Source organism: Gracilinanus agilis, chromosome 1 (genome assembly GCF_016433145.1).
Source record: "Gracilinanus agilis isolate LMUSP501 chromosome 1, AgileGrace, whole genome shotgun sequence".
NCBI classification, from domain to species: domain Eukaryota; kingdom Metazoa; phylum Chordata; class Mammalia; order Didelphimorphia; family Didelphidae; genus Gracilinanus; species Gracilinanus agilis.
Window position 1 is genome coordinate 352,034,557 of NC_058130.1, and position 22,173 is coordinate 352,056,729.

Sequence of the window (22,173 nt, forward strand, 5' to 3'; positions counted from 1 at the left end):
TGGATATTAATTCACCTACTAATGGTTTTGTATTACCCAGGCCAGAAAAGAATGCAAGGGGGAGGTAGAATCCTTGGATGTTTTCCTCTTCAAAGAGGTTGCTCCATCTCTACTTCCCATGGGCAGATCAGTGATCCTGGAGCTGCTTCCTGCTTCCACATCTTCTGGCTTTGTGCTTTGTCATTGGCTTCCCTCTCCCGGGATTCCCTGTCTTCCTCCAAGTCTTACTTAAAATTCTACCTTCTATAAAATGTTTTTTTCCTAAAATTTATCTCCATTATTTGCTGAATATCTTATTAGTATATAATTGATTGTATGCTATGAGTCCTTTGAGAGCAGAGACTATTTTTTTGCCTTCCTTTGTCTCACCAGAAGTAGTACTTAATATCTTGCTGACTTGCCTTGACTATCCTTATCATTAGTATAAAAACCTGGATTTGTAAGAAAGATACCATAGTGATCTTTATACCCACATTTTATTCCTAAGTTTGATTTATAAACTGCATATGGCCCCTAATTAATCATGATCCTACATAGACCAAATTTGAACCTTTTTACTGAGGCTAAGAGAAGTCATGGCTATAGCTTCCCAATAGGAGACACAGATTGAAAGAAACTGTCTGGATCTTCTTATAAGGGAAGTCAATTCCTCAATTTACACCCTTCAAGCAAGTGCCCATCACTTTTCTGCTGGGAGTCCCCTAGAGAGAGGAGCCATCTCTTTAATGCCCCTAATGGTTCTGTATTACCCAGGACAAAGAAGGATGCTAGCTGTAGATAGACTCTTAAAGTTATTTTCCTCTTCAAAGAAGTTGCTCCATCTCCACTTCCCATTGGCAGGGCAGTGATCCTGAGACTGCTTCTCACAGCTGCTGAGTTCCCTGGAATTCAGTGTCCCCAAGAGGAGGAAGAAGTTGGGGAATGGAGAGCAAGGCAGCAGAGTGACAGAATTGAATGGAGTAGTAAGATGTCCAAACTTTGTGACTTTGGGGTTGCCTTAACAGTGGAGTCAGAGCAAGTATGGTGATAGAAAGAGCAAGAGAGACTGGCTTTCAAGAACTGGTTGTTGAATTTTCAGTGTTACTATTGACAACCTGGGATTGGCAAATGCTACAAATCAGGGCATAATGTGTTGTTTTGCTGTTCGACTAGACGTAAGTAATGGAAAAAAATGTTAATAATTCAGTCTAAACATAAAAGGGAGTTGGGTATATTTTTCTTTTCTTTTCTCTTTTTTTGAAGTAAGTTAAATATTCACCAGTCAGTCTCCTCCAAAGCAGAAAAGTCCAAATTCCTTTGCTTACTATTCTAAAGTGCTTACCTTTAATCTACCATGTCTGCTGCCCTACATATACTCATTTATTTGTTTTTTTGGAAAAAAAAAACTGGTTGTCCCAAGTAGGCCAATGTATTTTAAGCAGTAATCTTGTGTTATAGAGGTACTATTGCAGTGGCCAGAGTACTGAGGTTAATTTCAAGACTACCTGGGTTTAACAGATGCTTGCCATTTCAGTGAGGGGGTAAGGCAGAAATTGAGTGAGGGAAAGGATTTGGATTGCAAAATTTCAGAAAATGAATGTTATATTTCTGTATATAATCGGGGACTGGGGGGAATCCAAACAAAAAGAAAAAAAGGAATACCTAGGCTTAAAACTGGTCTCTGACCCAAGTCACTTAACCTCTAATGATGTCAAATAACTCCATTTACTAAATAATAGTTGGAAATCACTAACAACTTGCATAAAGTTATAGGGTTATTTTTTACTGTATACTTTATAGCAGTAGGCTTTGAACACAGGGAGACCTGGGTTTGAGTCATTCCTCTGGCCCACAGTTCTCCACGAAATTCTCTTGACTATAAGTGGCAGAAGAGGTACCAATTGGGTTGGTAAAAGAAAGTAGCTCACTAGGAGCTCCTTATACCAATGAAATCACAGGGCCAGTCCCTATACTTACACATGATTTTCTTTTCAGTGATCTAATAATATGAGAGAACAGTCTATGTTCAGACCAATATAGTTTGACCAAAAAACCAAATTTATTACCTGGTGGTCAGTCACTGTTTATAGAGCTCTTCAAAGTGGATTTGGATCATCCTTACATAATAAACACATAGTCAGGCTCAATAGACACATAGTCAGGCTCAACAGACATACAGAAAGGCTTACTCCTTTGGTATAACCTGCAGGATCAACTTTACACTACCCTGAGTCCATGGAAGACTTCTGTGGAGGAACAAAGACCTAGGTACACAATAACAAGCTATAGGGTTGGAAATAAAGGGTACTGGAAAGAAGATAGTGAAACCTAATTCCTATTTCTCATAGAGAAAGTAGGAGATGATGAGTATGAAATGTTGTGCCATTTGGTTTTGCTTAACTATTTTTCATGGTTACCAGAGAGAATTCTAAAGATGGTGTGGTACATACAGGAAAAGACTACATAAAGAAACAAAAACTAGCAACAAAACTTCAATTGAGAGAGAGGGGGTGGAGAGAGAGACAGAGAGAGACAGAGACAGAGAGAGGCAGAAAGAGACAAGAGAGAAAGACACACAGAGACAGAGACAGAGACAGAGAGAGACAGAGGGAGAGAGACAGAGATAGAGACAGAGAGAAGCACAGGGTTAGAACGGTGACTATCTTGGAAAATGTGGTATATGATTCTAGTTCTTCACAATGATGGAGCAATGCCATTCCTATATAATGGTAAACAATGTTGCCTCTTGTCTAAATTTCCTGCCTCTTTTAAAAATTTCCAAACCCAGAAAATAAGGAACTGAAGGCAAAAAGGGCCTGATATTTTAATTCAATGGGATTTTTTTTTTCTGGGAACTGGGCCAAAAAAATCAGTGAAAAATGGTAGAATTCAAACTGTGATAATGGGGAGGAGGTTCAGAAAAATTTCCCCGTCCCTATCTCATAATACTGCTTCATTCTTCCTTTCTTTCCAAAAGTTTATAGAATAATTAAATCATAGATGAAAGATCTGGAAAGGACCAACTAGCTGGAAAGTACCAATCAGCTAGAAAGTCATATAGTCTATCACTTCCTCTCCAATTTTACAGATGAGGAAACTGAGGTCTAAAGATGTTAACTGACTTGCCCAAGGTCAGTCACCAGAAGAGTAAGCAGTAGAGTCAGGGTATGAATCTGATTCCTCTGACTTCAAATCCCATGTGCATTTGTTAATGATATGACCACTCACTAAGCAGAGTCAGGGGATTTTTTATCTCCATAGTCATCTAAAATAAAACAGTCTTTGCTTAACTAAAAAAATTTTTATTAACAATGTAAAATGTTAAATATTTTACAATCTGAGCTAATTCCAGCATGCCCTATAAGAGTTAACACTATGCTGATGTGCAGACACCATGCTTCAAATTTCAATTAAAATGAAATGTGATAATAACTGCATTTTATATTTGAGGGTAATTGTATAGTTGACTACATCATTTCCTAACTGGATTATGTCATTCTCCAAGAAATTGAAAAAAGACATCATTGGATCAAAAGGAAATTAGTTACTCATATGCTCATATGCATTGTACGAAGATATCAGGATTATTGTGTATTTACAAATTTTTAATAGCCTCCATATATTTTTTTAGCATTACAAATTAAGATATTTGTATTTTGAAGCTCTTGGATAAATTCTGACAGAGTGGAAGACTAGACATGAATGACAGCAGAGAAAGCAATAGGAGAGGAGTCAGTATAGGTTTTCTTAACAATATTACTTCTAGTGATTTAATAACGTTGACCTCGAACACGGTTTTGTAATTTTAAATAGATTTCTATGTTTAAAGACTCTTTTCATATATGATGAAGTATTAACATGAGACTAGTAAGAGCTATAATTATGCTACTGTACATGAAATCATTTGAAATTTATACAATACATAAAAAACTTAGAATAACTTTAAAATCATAATTCTTGCATCTAGTCATTGTATGGTTTAGAGCAGACATGCACTAGGTCATCTAAAAAATCCTTTTACAAACATCCTCCATTTTGAATCTGTTCTCTCTCTGGTTCTAGACAGTAATTAATGTGTAAAACTTTTGAACAGGGAAGGAAAAAAATTAAGAGGGAAGTATAGAAAACATAGTCAATAACCAATAACTGTGTGGTTTATCCATCTGGAGAGCAAATGACATCTATTTTTTTGATGTTCTGGCTTTCATGGGGGAGTTTTGTGGGACATTGTCTAGCTTGAGATGAGGCAGCATAGACCAAAGAATCTTCTCTTCCGTCTTCTAACTAGTGGATAAGGAGTCAGGTTCAGGAGGCTGCTGTCATCTGTAATGAGGAAAAATATATCCATGAATACACTTATTTTTTTACATTTTAATTTTATTTTTTGGTTAATAAACATCTATTTTTTCTCCCTTCTACATCCTATGGAAATAAAAAAAGGAAAATCAAAGTGAAATTCTTGTAACAAACATGCCTAGTCAATCAAAACAAATTCTAACATTTTCCATAGCCAGAAATTTCTGTTTCATCCTGCACTTTGAGCCCATCACCTCTCTGTCAAGAGATGAGTTAACATAATCAATTTGTTATGAGCTTTTTAGAATTTTCTCATTGCATTGACCAGAGATCTTAAATATTTCAAAATTGTTTGTCTTTGCAATATTGCTGCATCATTTTCTCTGCTGCCTTCCCTCTGAGATAACTTCCAATTTACCCTGTATATAGCTTGTATGTATTTGGTTGTTCGCATGTTGTCTCCTTCATTAGAATGTGAGCTCCTTGAGAGCAAGGGTTACTTTTCTGCCTGTCTTTATATGGCCAGTACTTGGCAGAGTAATTGACTATTTGACTAAGTAATTGACTAATTGACTATTTGACTAAGTAATTGACTGAGTACTAACTTAATAAATGTTTGTTAACTTCACTTACTCACTCCATCTTGCATTACTTTACATGATACTTCCTAAGTTTTTCTGAACCCAATCCTTTTGCCATTTCTTATGGCGATGGTGCTCTATCACAGCATAAACCAAGATTTGTCCACAACTGATGAACACCCCCTCCCCTTAGTGACCAGTTAGTTCTTTGCTAATTGAATACACTTAAATACATAATGAATTGCTTTCCTATGAAATGGCTCTAAGAAAAAAATAATAATCTATTATCCTTTGACCAAGAAGTTTTAGTTTATTTTTTCCAGGCAATTTTTTTTTTTTAATCCAACCCTTACCTTGGGCCTTAGAATCAATACCATGTATTGGTTCCAAGGCAGAAGAGCAGTAAGAGCTAGGCAAGGGGGGTTAAGTGACTTGCCCAGGGGCGCACAGCTAGGAAGTGTCTGAGACCAGATTTGAACTCAGGATCTCTGGTCTCCAAGCCTGGCTCTCAATACACTAAACTACCCAGCTGCCTCCATTACAAGGCAATCTTTAAGAAACTGTATCATTTGCAAGTATGCTAATATTTCAGCTTCTTTCTCCTCTTTAGCACCTTGGGGTTCAGACCAAGACTCCCATTCCTATTCTATCCCTATAGAGTTCATTCACATAGTACAGAGATCTATACACGTGGCTACTCAGTCAGTGATGTTGATTTGGCTATATTTACTTGTTGCATTTCAAAATACAACCATCAGGACTACAAGCATCTGTTCTTTTTTCATAGGTAAAAAGGATCTAAGATTTTCAGCAACAGAATGGGGTGGTAGGATAGAATACAAAACCAGATGACAGGGAGTTCAAATCTCAATTCATCTATTTCCTATGTTACTCTGGGCAAATCTCTCAGTCTTTCTAAGATTACTGATCTAGAGCTGGGAGGGGCCCCTGAAGTCACATAATCCAATCACCTCATTTTACAAATGAGAAACTTCCTTGCTATCCCCATCCTTTGCCTCAAAGGATTAAATGACTTACCTAAATTACATAGGTTACATAGAGGCAGAATAGAGGTTTAGGATTTTTTGGGGGGGGGGGAGAAAAAGAACACGAATCATGTAACCATGGAAAAATATTCTAAATTAATTAATTAAATAAAATTTTTTTATATGGAAACAAACAAATAAATAAATAAAGAAGAGTAGTGGTTTAAACTCAAGTCCTGAAACTCTAAATTCAGCACTTCCTCAGTGTTTTCATCTGTCAAGTGGAGATTATAAAAGCAGCTGATTCATGGGTGCTCAAAAGGGAACACAACTGAAAATTAATGTCTACAAGCCACTTAGCAAGATCTCAGAGTACTCTGTAAATATGAGATCCCATCACCACCATCACCGTTTTCATTTATTATTGTAGTTTGGTCTACCAATGCAGACTAAAATCCCTTTGCACCTTAGATCCAGGAGAACATTGTACACAGAGACTGATACACTGTGTGGCACAATCAAACATAACGGATTCCTCTACTAGCAGCAATGCAAGAATCCAGAGCAAGGCTGAGGGACTTATGAGAAAGAAAACTAGCCACATTCAGAGAAGAACTGTGGGAGGAGAAACACAGAAGAAAAACAACTGCTTGAACACATGGGCTGATGGTGATATTATTGGGGATGTAGACACTAAATGATAACTCTAGTCCAACTATCGATATTATGGAATTAGGTCTTGATCAATGATACATGTAAAACCCAATGGAATTGTGTGTCAGCTAAGGGGAGTTAGGGGGATTTGGGAAAGAGGGAAAGAACATGAAATATGTAACTAGGGGGAAATATTCAAAATTTAAATTTAAAAAAAATCCCTTTGCACCTTACTATACATGTCATAAGTTATTGCAGCCAGGAAACTCCATGACCACTTTTATAGTGCTGTAGCTGCTGTAGCCCAAGAAAATTCATGCAACAATAATGAGATATCAGAGGAGGAAAGTTAATGATCATCAGTGAACTCTGGCAAGGTGGGGGAAGAAATCAATCAAGCTAAAACAACTGTTTCTCCAACCCAAAAGGTCTAGTGCTTGAGTGATGGCAGTGGTTGTCAGAGGAGGTATCACTATGGAACCAAAAGGGATCTCAAAGTCATTGTGCTCCTAATAGTCTTGGACATTTTCAACTAGCCCCCCAGTACAACTGTATCCACTGGCCTGGCTCGAGATGTGTGTGCATTTTCCTCTTTAGAGATGCAGCCTCACTAAGTAACTCTTTTTTTTTTCCCTCCATGCTTGTAGGGGATAATCCCAGTCCAACCTTGCTGAGAGTCCCAGATTATTTAGTTGAGTGAAGAGAAGAATTATATGCTGGAAGGTGCCTGCTTGTACTTCAATTCTACTTTATACTTGTATCCCTAGACTCTAGCCCAGTGCCTGGCACATAGAAGGCATTTAATAAGTAGTTGTTGATTGCCTGATTGATTTCTCATTTTGATGTCTGAATCTGAAATCTTGAGGCCACTTCAAGAAAGAAAGATGAGTCTTGACTGTTTCATCCTCTTGATGAAAGAGGGCCACTCAGCCATATGCCCCCTTCCTTCTCTTCCTCAATGTCTTCTGCTGCATGCCCTTCATATTTGTAAAATGTACAGCCCAATGAGGACGATCGTGTTTCTGAAAACAGGACATGATGCATTCAGCTGGAACTAGTGGGACACTACAGAATTAGGAAAGACAACAGGAAGTTCAGCTGCGTAAGATCCAAGTAATCGAACCACTTAATTGCTCTGGTTCCATAGGTTAAAATTCTCTTTACTCAAAATCCATGTATCTAGAACACTGAAGAAAAACTAGAGCTCCTTCATTCCTTTTAAGAGTATAAACAACTTATTGTTAACATATTGGAAGCTAGAAATAGGACATCTTTCATACCTAAACTTCCAGCTAGTTGAGATAGATAAAACAATGTAACATATTGTAATAGAATGGTTCAGGGATGACTCATGCCACAATTAAAAACTGGGGGAAAAAAATCTAACTTCATCATAATCATGAATATTACCCCTTTCCTTACCAACACAGTCTATGCATATTTATAGGCATAGATATGCCACTTGAATGCATATTTAACATATTTGACATATTGAATTTACCTCAGAAACTGAGGACTTCTTGCAATAACTCTTAGAATCCTGTGGATTTTTGGCAATCCCCACCTAGCAAGTAATTTAAGATTCTCTGGCTCGTATTCATCAAGTCTATAATAATCCCTTTACAAGGAACAAAGATCCTAGCATTTTGAGTAGCAGGTGTTCCTTATTAATAGTCTATAACATATGCCTTAAAGGAGTCCAGAAGATTACTTTCCCTCACTCCACATACCTCTATATTTGGCAGATTTTGTAACAGATATGCGGCTTTGGCATTTACATATAAATGAAAGAATTCATATATATGTTTCTTACATGTCAGGAAACATTCAAGGGGTTGTATGATTTTATCCAAGTTATATAAGCAATGCGTAGATTGCAACCAATTCATGTATGATTTTTCTCTGTGTCCTACCATAAGTTGGCCACAAGGTGTCCACCCACTGTGCTAAAGGTTTTCTTTGGGTTCTCTTGTCCTCTCGAGGATATTATTTTCTATAACAGTGCTAAATTTTCAAACTGGAGGGGAAAAGGGGAGAAAGAATGAGGAATGGGTATATGGGAAGAAGAATGAAAGAATAGATATACGATCTCCTTGTTCTATTTTTCCACATGAGCAGGCATGAATGAGTTGTAATCTCTATCAGTGGAGGCAATATTATACCAAAGTCACAGATCCATTGGAGTATAAATAACACCAAGGATTGTTCCACCACTATATAGATAGATAATATTATATTTTATATATATGTATACATATACAATAATGATGTACATAATATACATATACATATATGCTTATAGTTTTATATGTATATATACATATGTGTATATAAAATATATATTTATTCATTTGTTCATTCATTCATTCATTCATTTATTTGTTTATGTATTTGTTTGCTTGTAGATATGTTGAGAGGCAGCCACAACCTATGTCCCACTTCTCCTTGTCCAGCCCTCTCTACATATCCCACCTTTGCTTGCTCAAAAGTGAAAGAGGAGTGAGAGCAGAGATGAGATTTTGGTTGCACAGAATCTCAGCAGAGAACATGCTCTCAGTTGAGAATCATTGCTGGTTTGGGAGACCTTTGCTCCACACTTGTGAGTTCCTCCTTCCTCAGACTTGTGTCTGTCATAATCAACCCTCCCACTCCCACCCTACCCCCTATGGCTGAATTCACACACACACTCACACATACCACAATGCTTTTGCCAGGAATTCTGAGCAGCTTTTACACTGTGGGAAGCTCAGCACTTGGATCTGCTGCTGAAATTTACAAAGCTGTGACCTACAGAAAGAGCCATTTGAAATAAATAAGATGAATTGAAACCAAAGGAAAGCTCCCCATGGACTGAAATCTCTCTAAACAGACTATGAGTGAGAAACAATGTGGGCAAGGTGGCAAAATCTCTGGGTTAATCCTTCAGGACAGAGTTGGCTCCTGGTGGCTAACAAGGCTGTTTCGATCCATGTCAACAGGCTCATTTAGACAAAATAAACTAATGAGCCCACACCAACCACACAAGAGTAGCCAAGTCTCAGCTTTCTCATTTCTAAAAGAAGGCTGATGATGCCTAGCTTATCTGCCTTTTCAGAGTTGTTACAGGGGTCAAGTAAGATCCAGATATTTTATATTAAAGATCTCTGTAAATGTTTAGACTCTTTCAAAGTCAGCTATTGTGATAAGAGGTGCTATGTCAAAGGAAGTCAATGGCCATATCACCCTATTTTGGAAGCAATGAAAACTTGGAAACTTCCAGGTCACGAAGGCAAACCAGTCATCTCACCAGAGCTGAGCAGATCTAAACTTTAACATATATTTGAAAGTAAAGAAATTGGCTAGAAAAATGAGTAAACACCAAAAAAATAACCTGACCATAAAAAATCTACTATGGTGACAGGGACACTCACAAATTCAGAAGAAGACAATGTCTTGAAAATATTTATACTTGTTATGGAATAAAAGGGAGGTATAAGGGGCTGCTCAATCAATGAGGCTTGTACTTGAGGGCTCTGGGTTGAATCAGCTGGGTCTTTCAGGCAAGGAAGGCTATCTCTTAACACAAAGCAACTTAGGTCAGCCGGAAATTGTGAGAAGCCTGATTGAAGGTTTTATTTAGCCCCTGCTGTTATTCTAAGCTCCCTAGAGGGGAGGAGTAAAGAGCCCCTCCCTTCTGGAGAACAAATCCCAGCAGACAGGAAGAGGAAACTAACCCACTCCCTGCCCAAGATGGATGCCTGGTTTAGCCCTCAAGAAATAAAAGAAAGTTATTCATTTCCTTCTTCAACCTTTGCCCTACTAGTGGGTATAATGATTCACCAGAAACTCTTTGAATAAATGCCAAGGGGTTTATTAATGCCAAGGGTAAGCTGAGGGAAAAAGGGGTTTAGGTCTGGTAACTGCTGCTAGGGGAGAAGCTGGTGCTGGGGAAGGGTCACAGAAGAGGGGGGTGGTCAGATTGAGGGAGACAAGCTCCTTCAGTCAGGGATAATTTCACTGCCCTGAGGTAAAAAGGTTCAGCAGATTATTAGATGTAGTGATGGCTTGATTTAGGTTGTTCCTGCCTGCCTACAGAAGCTAATTCCCACGATCTCCACCCACCAAAAATACCCTCCTCCCAGGGCCCAGTGGGGAAATCCAGGGAATAGCCAAATGTCAAGGGAGAGGTCAAGGGAAATCAGGCAAAACCCCAAAAGCAAAAGGCCCCTCAGTTGGTTCTGCAGGAATGTTTAAACACCCAGGCTCCAACGGTTTTGCCGTGAGGCCAGGGTCAACATTCTATTCCTTCCAACTGTCAGGGCTGCTACAGTTGGTTTGCAAAAGCAAGAGATTTTGTTGCAACCCTGCATTACATACTCAAAGCCTCATACTGGACCAAAGCCCAACAATAATTCCTAGAAGAGCTGAAAAGACTGACAAGAAGAGCAAAAATCAAATAAAATCAGTAAAGGAGGAAAATGGGAAAAGAAATGAGAGCAATGCAAGACAATCATGAAAAGAAAATTAACAGTTTGGTAAAAGAGGCACAAAAAATGCTGAAGAATATAACTCCTTAATAGAATTGGTTGAATGGAAGCTAATGACTCTGAGACATCAAGAAGTAATACGACCAGGGGGCAGCTGGGGAGCTCAGTGGTTTGAGAGTCAGGCTTAGAGACGGGAGGTCCTAGGTTCAAATCTGGCCTCAGACACTTCCCAGCTGTGTGACCCTGGGCAAGTCACTTGACCCCCATTGCCCACCCTTACCACTCTTCCACCTAGGAGATAATACATAGAAGTTAAGGGTTTAAAAATAAAATAAAATTAAAAAAAAGAAGTAATACAACCGAAAGGAACTGCATTAATTGATTCAGAGTCAAATAAGTAGATCCAGGAAAACATTATATACAATAACAGCAATATTGTGGAATGATCAAAAGTGATAGACTTTGTTATTAATAGCAATACAACAATCCAGAACAAGTTGGAGAGATTTATGAAAAAGAATTCTATCCACCTCCAGAGAAAGAACTATTGAAATAAGAATGTAGATGGAAGCATATGATTTATCACTTGTCTATAGGGTATGTATTTTAGAGTTTTGGATTTATAAGATTATTCACTTACAAAAATGAATAATATGGAAATATAATGATATAAATATATAATGATAATAAATAAATTGATAATAAATAAAATGATAATATATGCATAATCCAGATTGTATTACTTGTCAGCTCCAGGGAAGGAGGAGAGAAGAAGGGAGGGAGACAATTTGGATTACATAACCTCAGAAAACTCATGTGGAAATTTGTTATTAAAATAAAAAAATGTAAGAAAAGAAATAATAAAACAAAATCAAAAGAAGAAAAAATAGTCAATCTACTTCTCTAATAGAACTTGCAAGTTTTTGGCATCCCAGCAACGATTGGATGAAGGATATCTGCAAGATATTTTTTGGTATCTTCCTCTGAAGAATCTAAAAATATGCATAGAGAACTACAAATTATTTCATTTTAACACATAAAAAGCAAGAAAAGGGAAGAGTATGGAAGAAGACACTGGATGAAGTAGGAGGGGGAAGATGGGGCAGGCAGAGCCTATAAGTCAGATGGTGATATTAAATTCAAACTCTTTCCAGGCTTGTACAAAATTCTGGAGGTAAAGGCAGCCCATGGGATTATTATAACCTGGAAACAATGTCAGAGCATCCCAAAGACACTATTTGTTCTGCTAAAATAATGCTTACCAGGGCTTCCCATTGAATAAAAAAGAGATAATTGAGAAAGAGGAATTTACAAGTCATACCTGATATCCAGTCACATGGATAAGGCTATGGCTGGACTCTGACTAAAGGGAATGCTCACACTGGAACATATAGTTGATTATTTCTAGGAATGCACAAGAATATTGAAAGTATGTAGGTATTTGTGTCAAAATACACATCTTTGATGAAGATCTTCTGACTGTAAACTATAAATGTCCAAGGTGATATTTTAATGTTAGAAGGAGTTATTGGAAGACCTTATAAATTCAATAATTTATAAAACCTTTACTGAGCACCTATTGTGTATAGGGTATTTTGCCATATTCCTAGGTGGAGCTTACCAGGCCTATAATTATACCATGTCTTAAACATCTTGTTTCTCTACCAGGGAACTTCCCTTTGTACCTACAGCTTTCTCATCTTGCTTTGCCATGTTGGCCACTCTCTTCGATCAATGATTTCCTTCCAGTCTCCATTTGGGGAATGTGCCCAGGTCCACCACACTTGATTCTTCTCCAGATTGAACTTCTGACTTTGGTAGCTTTGCTACCATGCCTCAGTTATGTTCTCGTCCTGAAACTTCTCTCAGTACCTGGGGTTTTCTCAAACTTGAACATCCTTCTGCCACATTTACCCTTTTCCTCCTACTAGTCAATTTCTTCTGGGGCCTTGGTTTTGGGGACATTCTCTTCTAAGTAGTGCTTTTGACTCTGAGTATACAAAAACCTTTCTTTTCCCCAGCCCCTCTCAATTTTGTTCCCATTTTAAGTGTTGTTTTCCTCTACTATAATATAAGTTCCTTCAGGGTAGGGACTCTCTTTTCTTTTGACTTTGTATTTTCAGTACTTGGCACAATACCTGGCACATAGAAAGCACTTAATAAACCATTCTTGCCTATCCTGACTACCTTGTTTGCTTGCTATTAGGGTCACCAGCTCTGGTTTTGAGAGTCTAGAGTAAAAACAAAGTATGGAGTTGGCTTGGAAAGCACCTCTGAAGTCCATTTTCAGGTCTAGCCCAGTTTGAAGCTGAGGATTCTGCAGAGGTTGTGTTGGTACATTGAATTCATTTTAAACAATGAACTGTCATCTGGTGTCCCTTTCAATGAGTGTGAACTTTGGACTAGTTAAAGATAGAAAATGTATCAAAAATGAAGATAAATGAAGAGATGGTAAGAGAGACTCTAGCTGTCCTTAGGTGGGTAGTCTTGGATGGATTCCATTCTAGGAAACTGAAAGAAATGGTAGATTTTATTGCTAAGTCATCTTTGGAGATCTCTGAAAGTTTGTTGACAATAAGAAAGTTGCAAAAGACCTCAAGAGCAAATGTAATCTTGACTCAAAAAAAGTAGGTGTGATTAAGATGAATTAACTGAAGATGATTAACCAAGGACCTTGACTCTATTCCAGGCAAATTTCTAGAACACATTTTTAAAGGAATGGTTTGCAAGCCTTTAGAAAAGGTGGTGGTACACATTAAGGACCACCATTGTTTTGCTGAGATCAGGAGATCAAGCCAAATTAGCCCAATTTCCTTTTCAGAATAACCAGACCAGGGAGGATTCTGCAGATATAGAATATTCAGCAAAACATTTGACAAATTCTCACATGTTACCATTGTGAAGAAAATAGAGTAAATGAGGAGTCTGATGACAATCAACATTTTCATCAGTAGCTTGGATAAATAAAAGGAATACTTGTCAAATTTGCAGATAACACAACATTGGGAGGAGTGCTAATGTGATGAATGACACTCAGTATTCAAACTGATCTTGACAGAGTAGAATAATGGACAGAATTTAATATGATTAAATTTAATGGGAATAAATCAATCACACTAGCATAGGTTGGAAGAAACAACCAGATAATAAATGTTGGGGAAAAGATTCAGGTGTTTTAGTGAACTGTAAGCTCAAAATAAGTCAATGGTGTGACATGGAGGCCAAAAATATGGTTGGGCATGCTACCCATCTTCTGGTAGAGGTGAAAGACTCGGTGCAGAATGAGACATTTTCTTTTCTTTTCTTTTCTTTTCTTTCTTTCTTTTTTTTTTTTTAAACCCTTACCTTCTGTCTTCTGGCAGAAGAGTGGTAAGGGCTAGGCAATGGGGGTCAAGTGACTTGCCCAGGGTCACACAGCTGGAAAGTATCTGAGGCCAGATTTGAACCTAGGACCTCCCATCTCTAGGCCTGACTCTCAATCCACTGAGCAACCCAGCTGCCCCCAGACATTTTCTTTTCTTTCTTTCTTTTGGTCTTTATTCCTTCCTTCCTTCCTTCCTTCCTTTCTTTTTTGTTTTGCTTTACTATATACGATTGTAATAAGGTTTTTGTTTTTCTTTCTTTGGGGAAGTGGAAGGGAAAGAAGTTAATTTTTGCTGGTTGGAAAGTAAATAAAATTTAATGATAAAAACAAAGATAACTCCATCCTTGCCTGCATTGAGAGGCATAATATTCATGATGAAAGGCACAATGTCCTTACCACACCACAATGAAAATACTATGTTCATTTCTGGGCTCTACTTTTTAGGAAGGACAGAGACAGACTGGAGAGTATCCAGAGGGCAATCAAGATAGCTAAAGAATTGGAGACTGGGTTGTATTTATCAAAGTGAGAGCGAGAATGAGTTAAGTCAAAGGCACAGAGGACATTTAGCCTGGAAAATGGAAAAGCTGAAGGGATATTAAATTTCTTTAAGTATTTGAAGAGCTGTCACGAGCAATGAATTTAGCACAGAATGCCCAGAGATTCCTACTCCTGAGTTCAAATCTGGCCTCAGACACTTACTACGCTGTATGACCCTGGGCAAATCACTTAATTCTATTTACTTAATTCAGTTTCCTCATCTGTAAAATGAACTGGAGAAGGAAATGACAAAACATTCTAGTATTTTACCAAGAAAATCCCAACTGGGGTCACAAAGAGTTGGACATGACTGAAAAACAATTGAACAACAACCACATGAGCAAAAAAAGACTAAACTTGTTCAACTTGACACCATGAAGTAGAATGAATTGTAGAGACAAAAACTTAGATTGGATGAAAAGTAATTTTCCTAACATTTAGAGCTGTCCTGAAGTGGAACAGGCTGCTTCCAGATGAGGAAGCCTTCATGCCAAGGTTGTATGACCACTTTTCAGCAATAATTGTAGAGGGAGTTCTTGTTCAGGTGCAGGTTGGACTAGTTCAGCCCCGAGTTCCTGTGCAGCTGTGATGCTGCGGCTCTCAATCCTCCCTAGGATGTTCCTTGTTCTCAGTTCTCAAGCCTGCTCTGTTCTGGACTTACTACCTTGGAAATGACCCAATTTAATTCCATACAACTCAAAGAGCAACTATTTAGTACCTACTTATATGCTAGATGCTGGAATAAGTGCTAGTGACACAAATATAAAAACAAAACAGCCTCTTGAGTGTAAGTGTGTGACAACTAGGGAATCAGGGGCCAGCATGGACCTCCCCAACTTGGGCTAGCTCATCTCATCCCCTTTATCATTCAGTGTCCCACATTAAGTGGTTGTGAGGTGTTGTACCTGCTTGGGGAATTTCATGTCACATAATTTACTCTTAAAATAACTGATACCCTTCTGGAAATCTGTGGCCAGTTTCTTGAGACCAACTTTGGAAAGAAAAGAGAGGAGAAACAGGAGAATTATTGCTTGTTTCCTTAAAAGTTATTTATGCCAAAGTCAGATGTTTTTTCCTCCAATGAGGAAAAGCACACAGTTCAGAAAGCACAAACTGTTACCTGCTGTGGGTGCAACTTCTTCCCACCTGTGTTTTCCCACATGTGCCAGCACAGAAATGCTTCTCCCTCATTCTTAGGCCCCAGTTTTAGATGAATGCAAGAATGGGAGAAACAAAATACTCCATCCAAATGTTGGCATCTAGACAGAGTTTGCCATTTGCTAGCACTTTCCTAACAGGAAAATTACTTGTATATATTTTGTATTGAAATGTTTTCCCACAAAAGTTGTAGCCCTCAACCCTACTCCAATAATGCTGCTATTGAGGACAAGGACCGTTTCTTTTTTTACTTTATTTTCCCGGCATGTAGCTCAGATTTTTTTCATGAATTCTGAATCTGATTCTTACTAGACTCAGCAACCTGGAGAGATCATGGGTCAAGGCTGTCCCTATTTGTAACATGTAAGTTCTCTGTGGTTGAAATTCTTTCATTTTGCTGTTGGAAGCCCAGTACCTTATTGTAGACACTTTTTTTTAAAGACCCCAAAAGAGAAAAAGAATAATTTTTCCATTTCCCAAGGTAGATGATGTCTGTCTGTGGTTCACAGTAGTCTATAACAGAATCACAGGATCTCATATTTGGGATGGAAAGGAGTCTTCCAAGGCCAACCTTCCCCTTTTACAAATGAAGAAACTGAGAGTTCAGGAGGTTAAGTGACTTGCTCAGGGTTTTACAGGAGGTAAGTGGCAGGGACCATATTTGAAGTCCAGTCTTCTGGCTCCTGGTCCAGCCCTCTTCCTACTGTCTGTACTAGATAATCCAAAGCACACACATATGAATCTACGGCAAAAACCCCATGACATTCCATCAATTGCCTAAGAATTTATGAGATCATGAGCCTGCCTTCTAGGCTTGATTTATTTCTACAGACTTGTTTTGTTGAACAATAATGGACACTTAGAGAATGTTCATCCTTCTTTTTTGTCTTCCTCTGACCCTTTGTTAGTCACCTTGAGGGCTCTCTGCAGGCCATTCTATTTGTAATCCATTAAACACAGCAAGACGGTTATAATTAACGAAGCTCCCAAAGGCACTGTCACTGACCCAGAATGTGGGACAAGGGAGGAGGCAGAGTCTGCAGGAAAGGGAACAGACTGGGTCCTAGGCTCAGTCAGTCCTGCCCAGCTAATGATGGAGAACAAGGACAATTTCTGCATACTTTCAGCCCTTCAACTTTTTCATTTTCTGGGGAGGATATTGTGAAGGGAAAGTTTGTAGCATGCTACAATGGGAAGAGTATTAGACATCGAGTCAGAGGATCTGGGTTGGAATCACAGCTCTGCTAGTTATCTGTGTGACTTTGAACAAATCACTTTGCTGCTCTGGGACTCAGTTTTTCACCTATAAAACAAGGGGGTTAGGCTAGTATAGAGGACCAGCTCTATATGGCAGGGGTCCTAAGTGGCGTTTTACGGCGTCGGATTGCTAAGACAGGAAAAGAAACTGAGAACAGCCGAACTAGAGGTTAGCCCATGCTGATCCGATGCTATGGGATTTGGACTTTATTTTATACTGGTTTCAAACAAAGAACACAAAGAAAGAGTAACAGCTGTGAAGGGGTTACAAATCATACACAATCCATTAAAGTCTAAAAAGTAGAGATATGGGTGCAAGGACAAGGGCCAAATTCCAACCACCAATTAGTAGGGTTTACTTCTGGGAGCAGAAATAAATTTCATGGAGATGTTTACTAATTGCGTTCTGCCTTGATTTACAGATCTGCACCTGGTCAGATAGTCTGGACTAAATTGTCCGGCTCCAGTCTTTATCTAAGTAATATATTTTTTAGGTTTCAGGCTTCTTAATTATCAAGGAGAGAAATTGTCAAGGAGAGGAATTGTTAACTCAGTAGCTGCTGGTCTGGTTAAGGACTCAAAGCTTTCCAATAAGAATGTTGAGAGAATGTGGGGATCTAAAAATGAGTCAAAAGAGGAGCCTCAGATTTTTACCTTAGATGGTCCATTCTATCTGCATCTGACATGTAGTGCAGAAAAATCATACACGCAGTTTTACTTGCCGATGATTTTGTAATGGGATCCAGATAAAACATCTATTACAGACTCTGTTTCTCTAAATGACTCCTAATAGCCTCTTGGAGGGGTCAAGTTGTTTTTGGATTAATCTACCTGCTGGTATCAGAGCTTTTCAGGGCTCAGGTGACCAGGACCAAACACAAAGACTGCCTCAGCCTGGATTGGTCACGTAGGGAATCCAGATAACAGGCCCTAAATTTGACCCTATTTCTCCAATTGGCTTTTTACATATAACGGCTTTCAACAGGCTAGATGACCTTCAAGGTCCTCTCCAGTTCTAGCACTGTGATGCTAGAATCCAAAGTATTCCCATCACTAGAATCTCTGGCTTTTGTCTCTTTCCTTGGTGTTTTCTTCTCCACCAAGGAAGCAATGCTAAAGGAAATAGGTGATGATCCAAATGGGGGACATAATTGAATGTCATGGATGGAAAGAGAGAGAAAGAGAAGAAGGAGGAGGAAGGAAGGAAGGGAGGGAGGGAAGAAAGGAGGGAGGGAGGAATGGATGGATGGATAGACAGATAGATAGATGAATAAATAAATTGCCGGCTAAGTTTTTATAGTCAGGAAGACCTGCCCCAAACACTTAATAGCTGTGTGACCCTGGGTAAATTACTCAACCCTCTCAGATTCAGTTTCTTGAGGGGTTTGAACTTGATGATTCCTAAGGTCCCTTCTAGTTCTAAATCTAAGGTCTTGTGATGAATAGTAATAGACAATGATGGGAATTTGCAGCATTTAGGAAGGGTGATTTGGAGATAGAAGTATAACTTTGGGATGGGTATACTAACCACTAATAAGAGCTATCTCATAAAGTCAAAATACAAGAAGGAAAACACAGTTTAAGAATGATGTCTTTTCCTTTCCTCTCGGCTCTCTTCTGTTCCCAAGCATACACTTGAGTGAGAGGAAGAAAATGAAAGCAGACAGGGTTTCAGGTTCAAGTCAGAGGTAGTAGAGAAACATCCAAATTCTGCACAAAAGAATCAACATTATTTTTGACTATTTTACTCTACCTCTCATCCTCCATGTGTCCAACTTTTGACCTATTCTATGTAACTCTCAGAACATTCCTTAACCTCTCAGTGAGTAACACAGTTCTTTAGGACTATAGGCTATAGGAAAAGTGCTTGACCTGCACCTAGAATCCCCTACATTCATGGAATTCCAAGTTCAGTCTTTATGCTTACCCTTCGTCCTTCACATAGCAACATTGGCCATGCCAGTGATCAAGCGGACAGAAATGATTCTGGGGAATATCACAGGCAAAGTCATTTGGGCCCATCCAGTTATGTCTTCACAATGATACTGAGTCTGGTTGGATTCTCTAGTCAGTCAACTAATATTTATTAAATACTACTATGGATTAGGCACAATATCACATGACTTCTCTCTCTGCCTAGTTTCTGTTGCAAGTATTGTCAGAAAGACTTTAAGTTAGCTGGTGTCGTTCTCCTACACCCCCGTCTCTTATGACCTTGCTTCCCTTTCAGCCTAGCTCTTTATCACAGTCTCACTCTATAAGTTATCTAAAGATACATATCTTGGCAGGAACCAAGATGAAAAAGTGCGAGCCAGGACACAGCTGAACTCCCAACGTTCCCTTCTGCACAACTTTAAAGCAATGCCTCAAATCAAATTTTGGAATGGCAGAGCCAGCAAAAGATCAAGAGACATTTTTTTCCAGCTTAAGACAGTTTAGGAAGTCTGCAGAAGAGGACTGCAACACTGGTCCTGTCCTGTGACTGCAAGTCCAGAGCACCGCAGAGGCACCAGTGGTGGACCTTGGAGGCAGCCACCACACCAGAGCAACAGTAGCAGCTTTGCACGTTTTCAGTCTAGAGATGGGAAGGGGATTGGACAAGTGGTCAGAAAGAGATTACAGGGAGCAGCCAAGTGGCTCAGTGGATAGAGAGCCAGGCCTAAAGACAGGAGGTCCTGGGTTCAAATCTGACCCAGATACTTCCTAGCTGTGATCCTGTCACTTAGCTCAATTGCCTAGCCCTTACTACTCTTCTGCCTTGGAATCAAGTACTGATCCTAAGACAGAATGTAAGGGTTTAAACAAACAAACAAATAAACAAAAATATAGAGATTTCAGGGGACCATTCATTGGTGCTGAGTGCATTTGGCACTGATTGACAACTCTGTTGTACATAATCAATTCTGGGTCACAGTTCCAGGGGGAAGAGGGGCTTGTGATCAGTCAATCACAAGGGAGCAGAGGATCTGCTTACAGTTCCAAGGCCAAGAGGAAGACCAGCACTTGTAGCTGCAAGAGAGCAGGGGCCTTTCCTAAGTAAAGACCACAGGACTTGCCCCTACCCCCCACCCCACCCCTATGGCCCCAAACTAGTTTTGAAAACAGAAGCACAAAAATAACTTGAAGCTTAGCTTAGTTAGCACAATGCCTCTCTAATCCCAGGTGAACTGAATCCAACTTTACCATAAAGTTAAAAGTGAAGAAATACACTAGGGGAAATAAGCAAACAACAATAAGAAAGAATTTGAACATAAAAAGCTAGTATGGTGGCAGAAAAGACTTAGAAGAAGACAACAATGTGAAAACAGCTACTAGCAAAGTCTCAAAGGAACATGCTAGTTGGACCCAAGCTAGCAAGAATTCACAGAAACATTAGAGGAAAACATAAGTGTGGTAGAGGAAAAATTGGGAAAAGAAATAAGAGTGTTAGAAGAAATTTTTGAAAAGATAATTAATAGCTTGGTAAAAGGCACAAAAAATACTAAAGAAAATAAGACTTTAAAAAATAGAATTAGCCTGATGATAAAAAAGGCAGAGAAAATTCACTGAAGAAAATAATTCTACTATGAGGCTTATACTCATTGATAAAAAGAAAGTTCCATTAGATGCCAAATATTAATAGCAGCACTTTTTATTTTAGAAAGGAATTGCATACAGAGTAGCTGCCCACTGATTGACGGAATAGATAAACTAACTGATATATAAATGTAATAGACTATTATTATGCAATAAGAAATTATAAATATACCAAATGAAGGAAGTGGAGTCAAGAAAACAAAATACATTATCAACTACCACAATGTACGTGGAAAGAACTACCACACACAAACACAAATCAAAAGTGAACGTTGTCAAATTACAAAGAACACATTTAGCTCCAAAGAGAAATATGAAAAAATACTCTCATCTCACTCTTTTGCTGAGATGAGTTTCACAAGTGTAGTACACATGTACATATTTTCAAACTTTTTCTGATTTGACCATTTTATTTTGATTTTTTTCCCTTTTTCCTTTTGGTGTGTCTTTTTAAAAAAATCATTATTTGTTTTATGGAATGGTTCTATGGGAGAAGGAAAATTTTGTTGATATAAAAAATGAATAAAAAGTAATTTTAAAGAAATTATCCTGCACTTACTTTGTATAAATTAGATATATAATTTTACATGGACATGACTTCTCTCAATAGAATATAAGCTCCTCCAGGGAAGAGGTTATTTACTTTTGTCTTTGTATCTTCAGTACCAGAGTACCTGGCACATAATAGGTGTTTACTTAGTAGATACTTATTGATAAATTGATTGATTTTTACTATCTTTTGTACTGTCCTTACTGGCAGAGTATAGCTGCACTCATGGGAAGGAGTTTTCACAAAGGGAAAATGTTTCGAATCTATGGTCAGACTCTTCTTACTTTAAATGCATTGCCTCTTTCAATCAAATATTGGGAAGGGTCCAGCCACAGGATACATTAGAGAAAATCAGGCTCCTTACCTCCCCCTCAGGCACTTCATCAGGCAGATGCTTCAGGCCACCTAAGCCCCCATGCATTTTATTTTCTCCCTTACCCCTTCATGCTGCTCAGGCAAAGCTACTCACCACTCCCTTCATCTGTTGTTCTCACTCCCACCTCTTCACCTTCTGTCACACTGCTCCTTCTGCCTGGAATGCTCCCCTAGCTCCTGCCTGCCAAATTCTCTCCTTTCCCTCCCTAACAATATCACATCCTCCCCTAACTTGCATCATGCACTCCTTAAGAGGAAAGAGACAGATATCCATTCTCTCTCTGTCTCTCCATCTCTCTCTCTCTCTCTGTCTCTCCATCTCTCTCTCTCTCTCTCTCTCTCTCTCTCTCTCTCTCTCTCTCTCTCTCTGTGTGTTTATTTCTCTCTGTCT

The 22,173-nt window shown here is 38.7% G+C and overlaps 1 protein-coding gene across 1 annotated transcript in view; it reads right to left on the reverse strand.

The window, feature by feature from the left end:
• Positions 1-4,084: 4,084 nt before the first annotated feature.
• LOC123231463 (regulator of G protein signaling 7 binding protein) overlaps positions 4,085-22,173 on the reverse strand; it is a 127,653-nt gene continuing 109,564 nt past the window's right edge. The window contains exon 6 of the mRNA XM_044657720.1: positions 4,085-4,302. Within this exon, the coding sequence (XP_044513655.1) occupies positions 4,211-4,302 (92 nt within the window). The 3' untranslated portion in view covers positions 4,085-4,210. The remainder of the gene's footprint in view (positions 4,303-22,173) is intronic.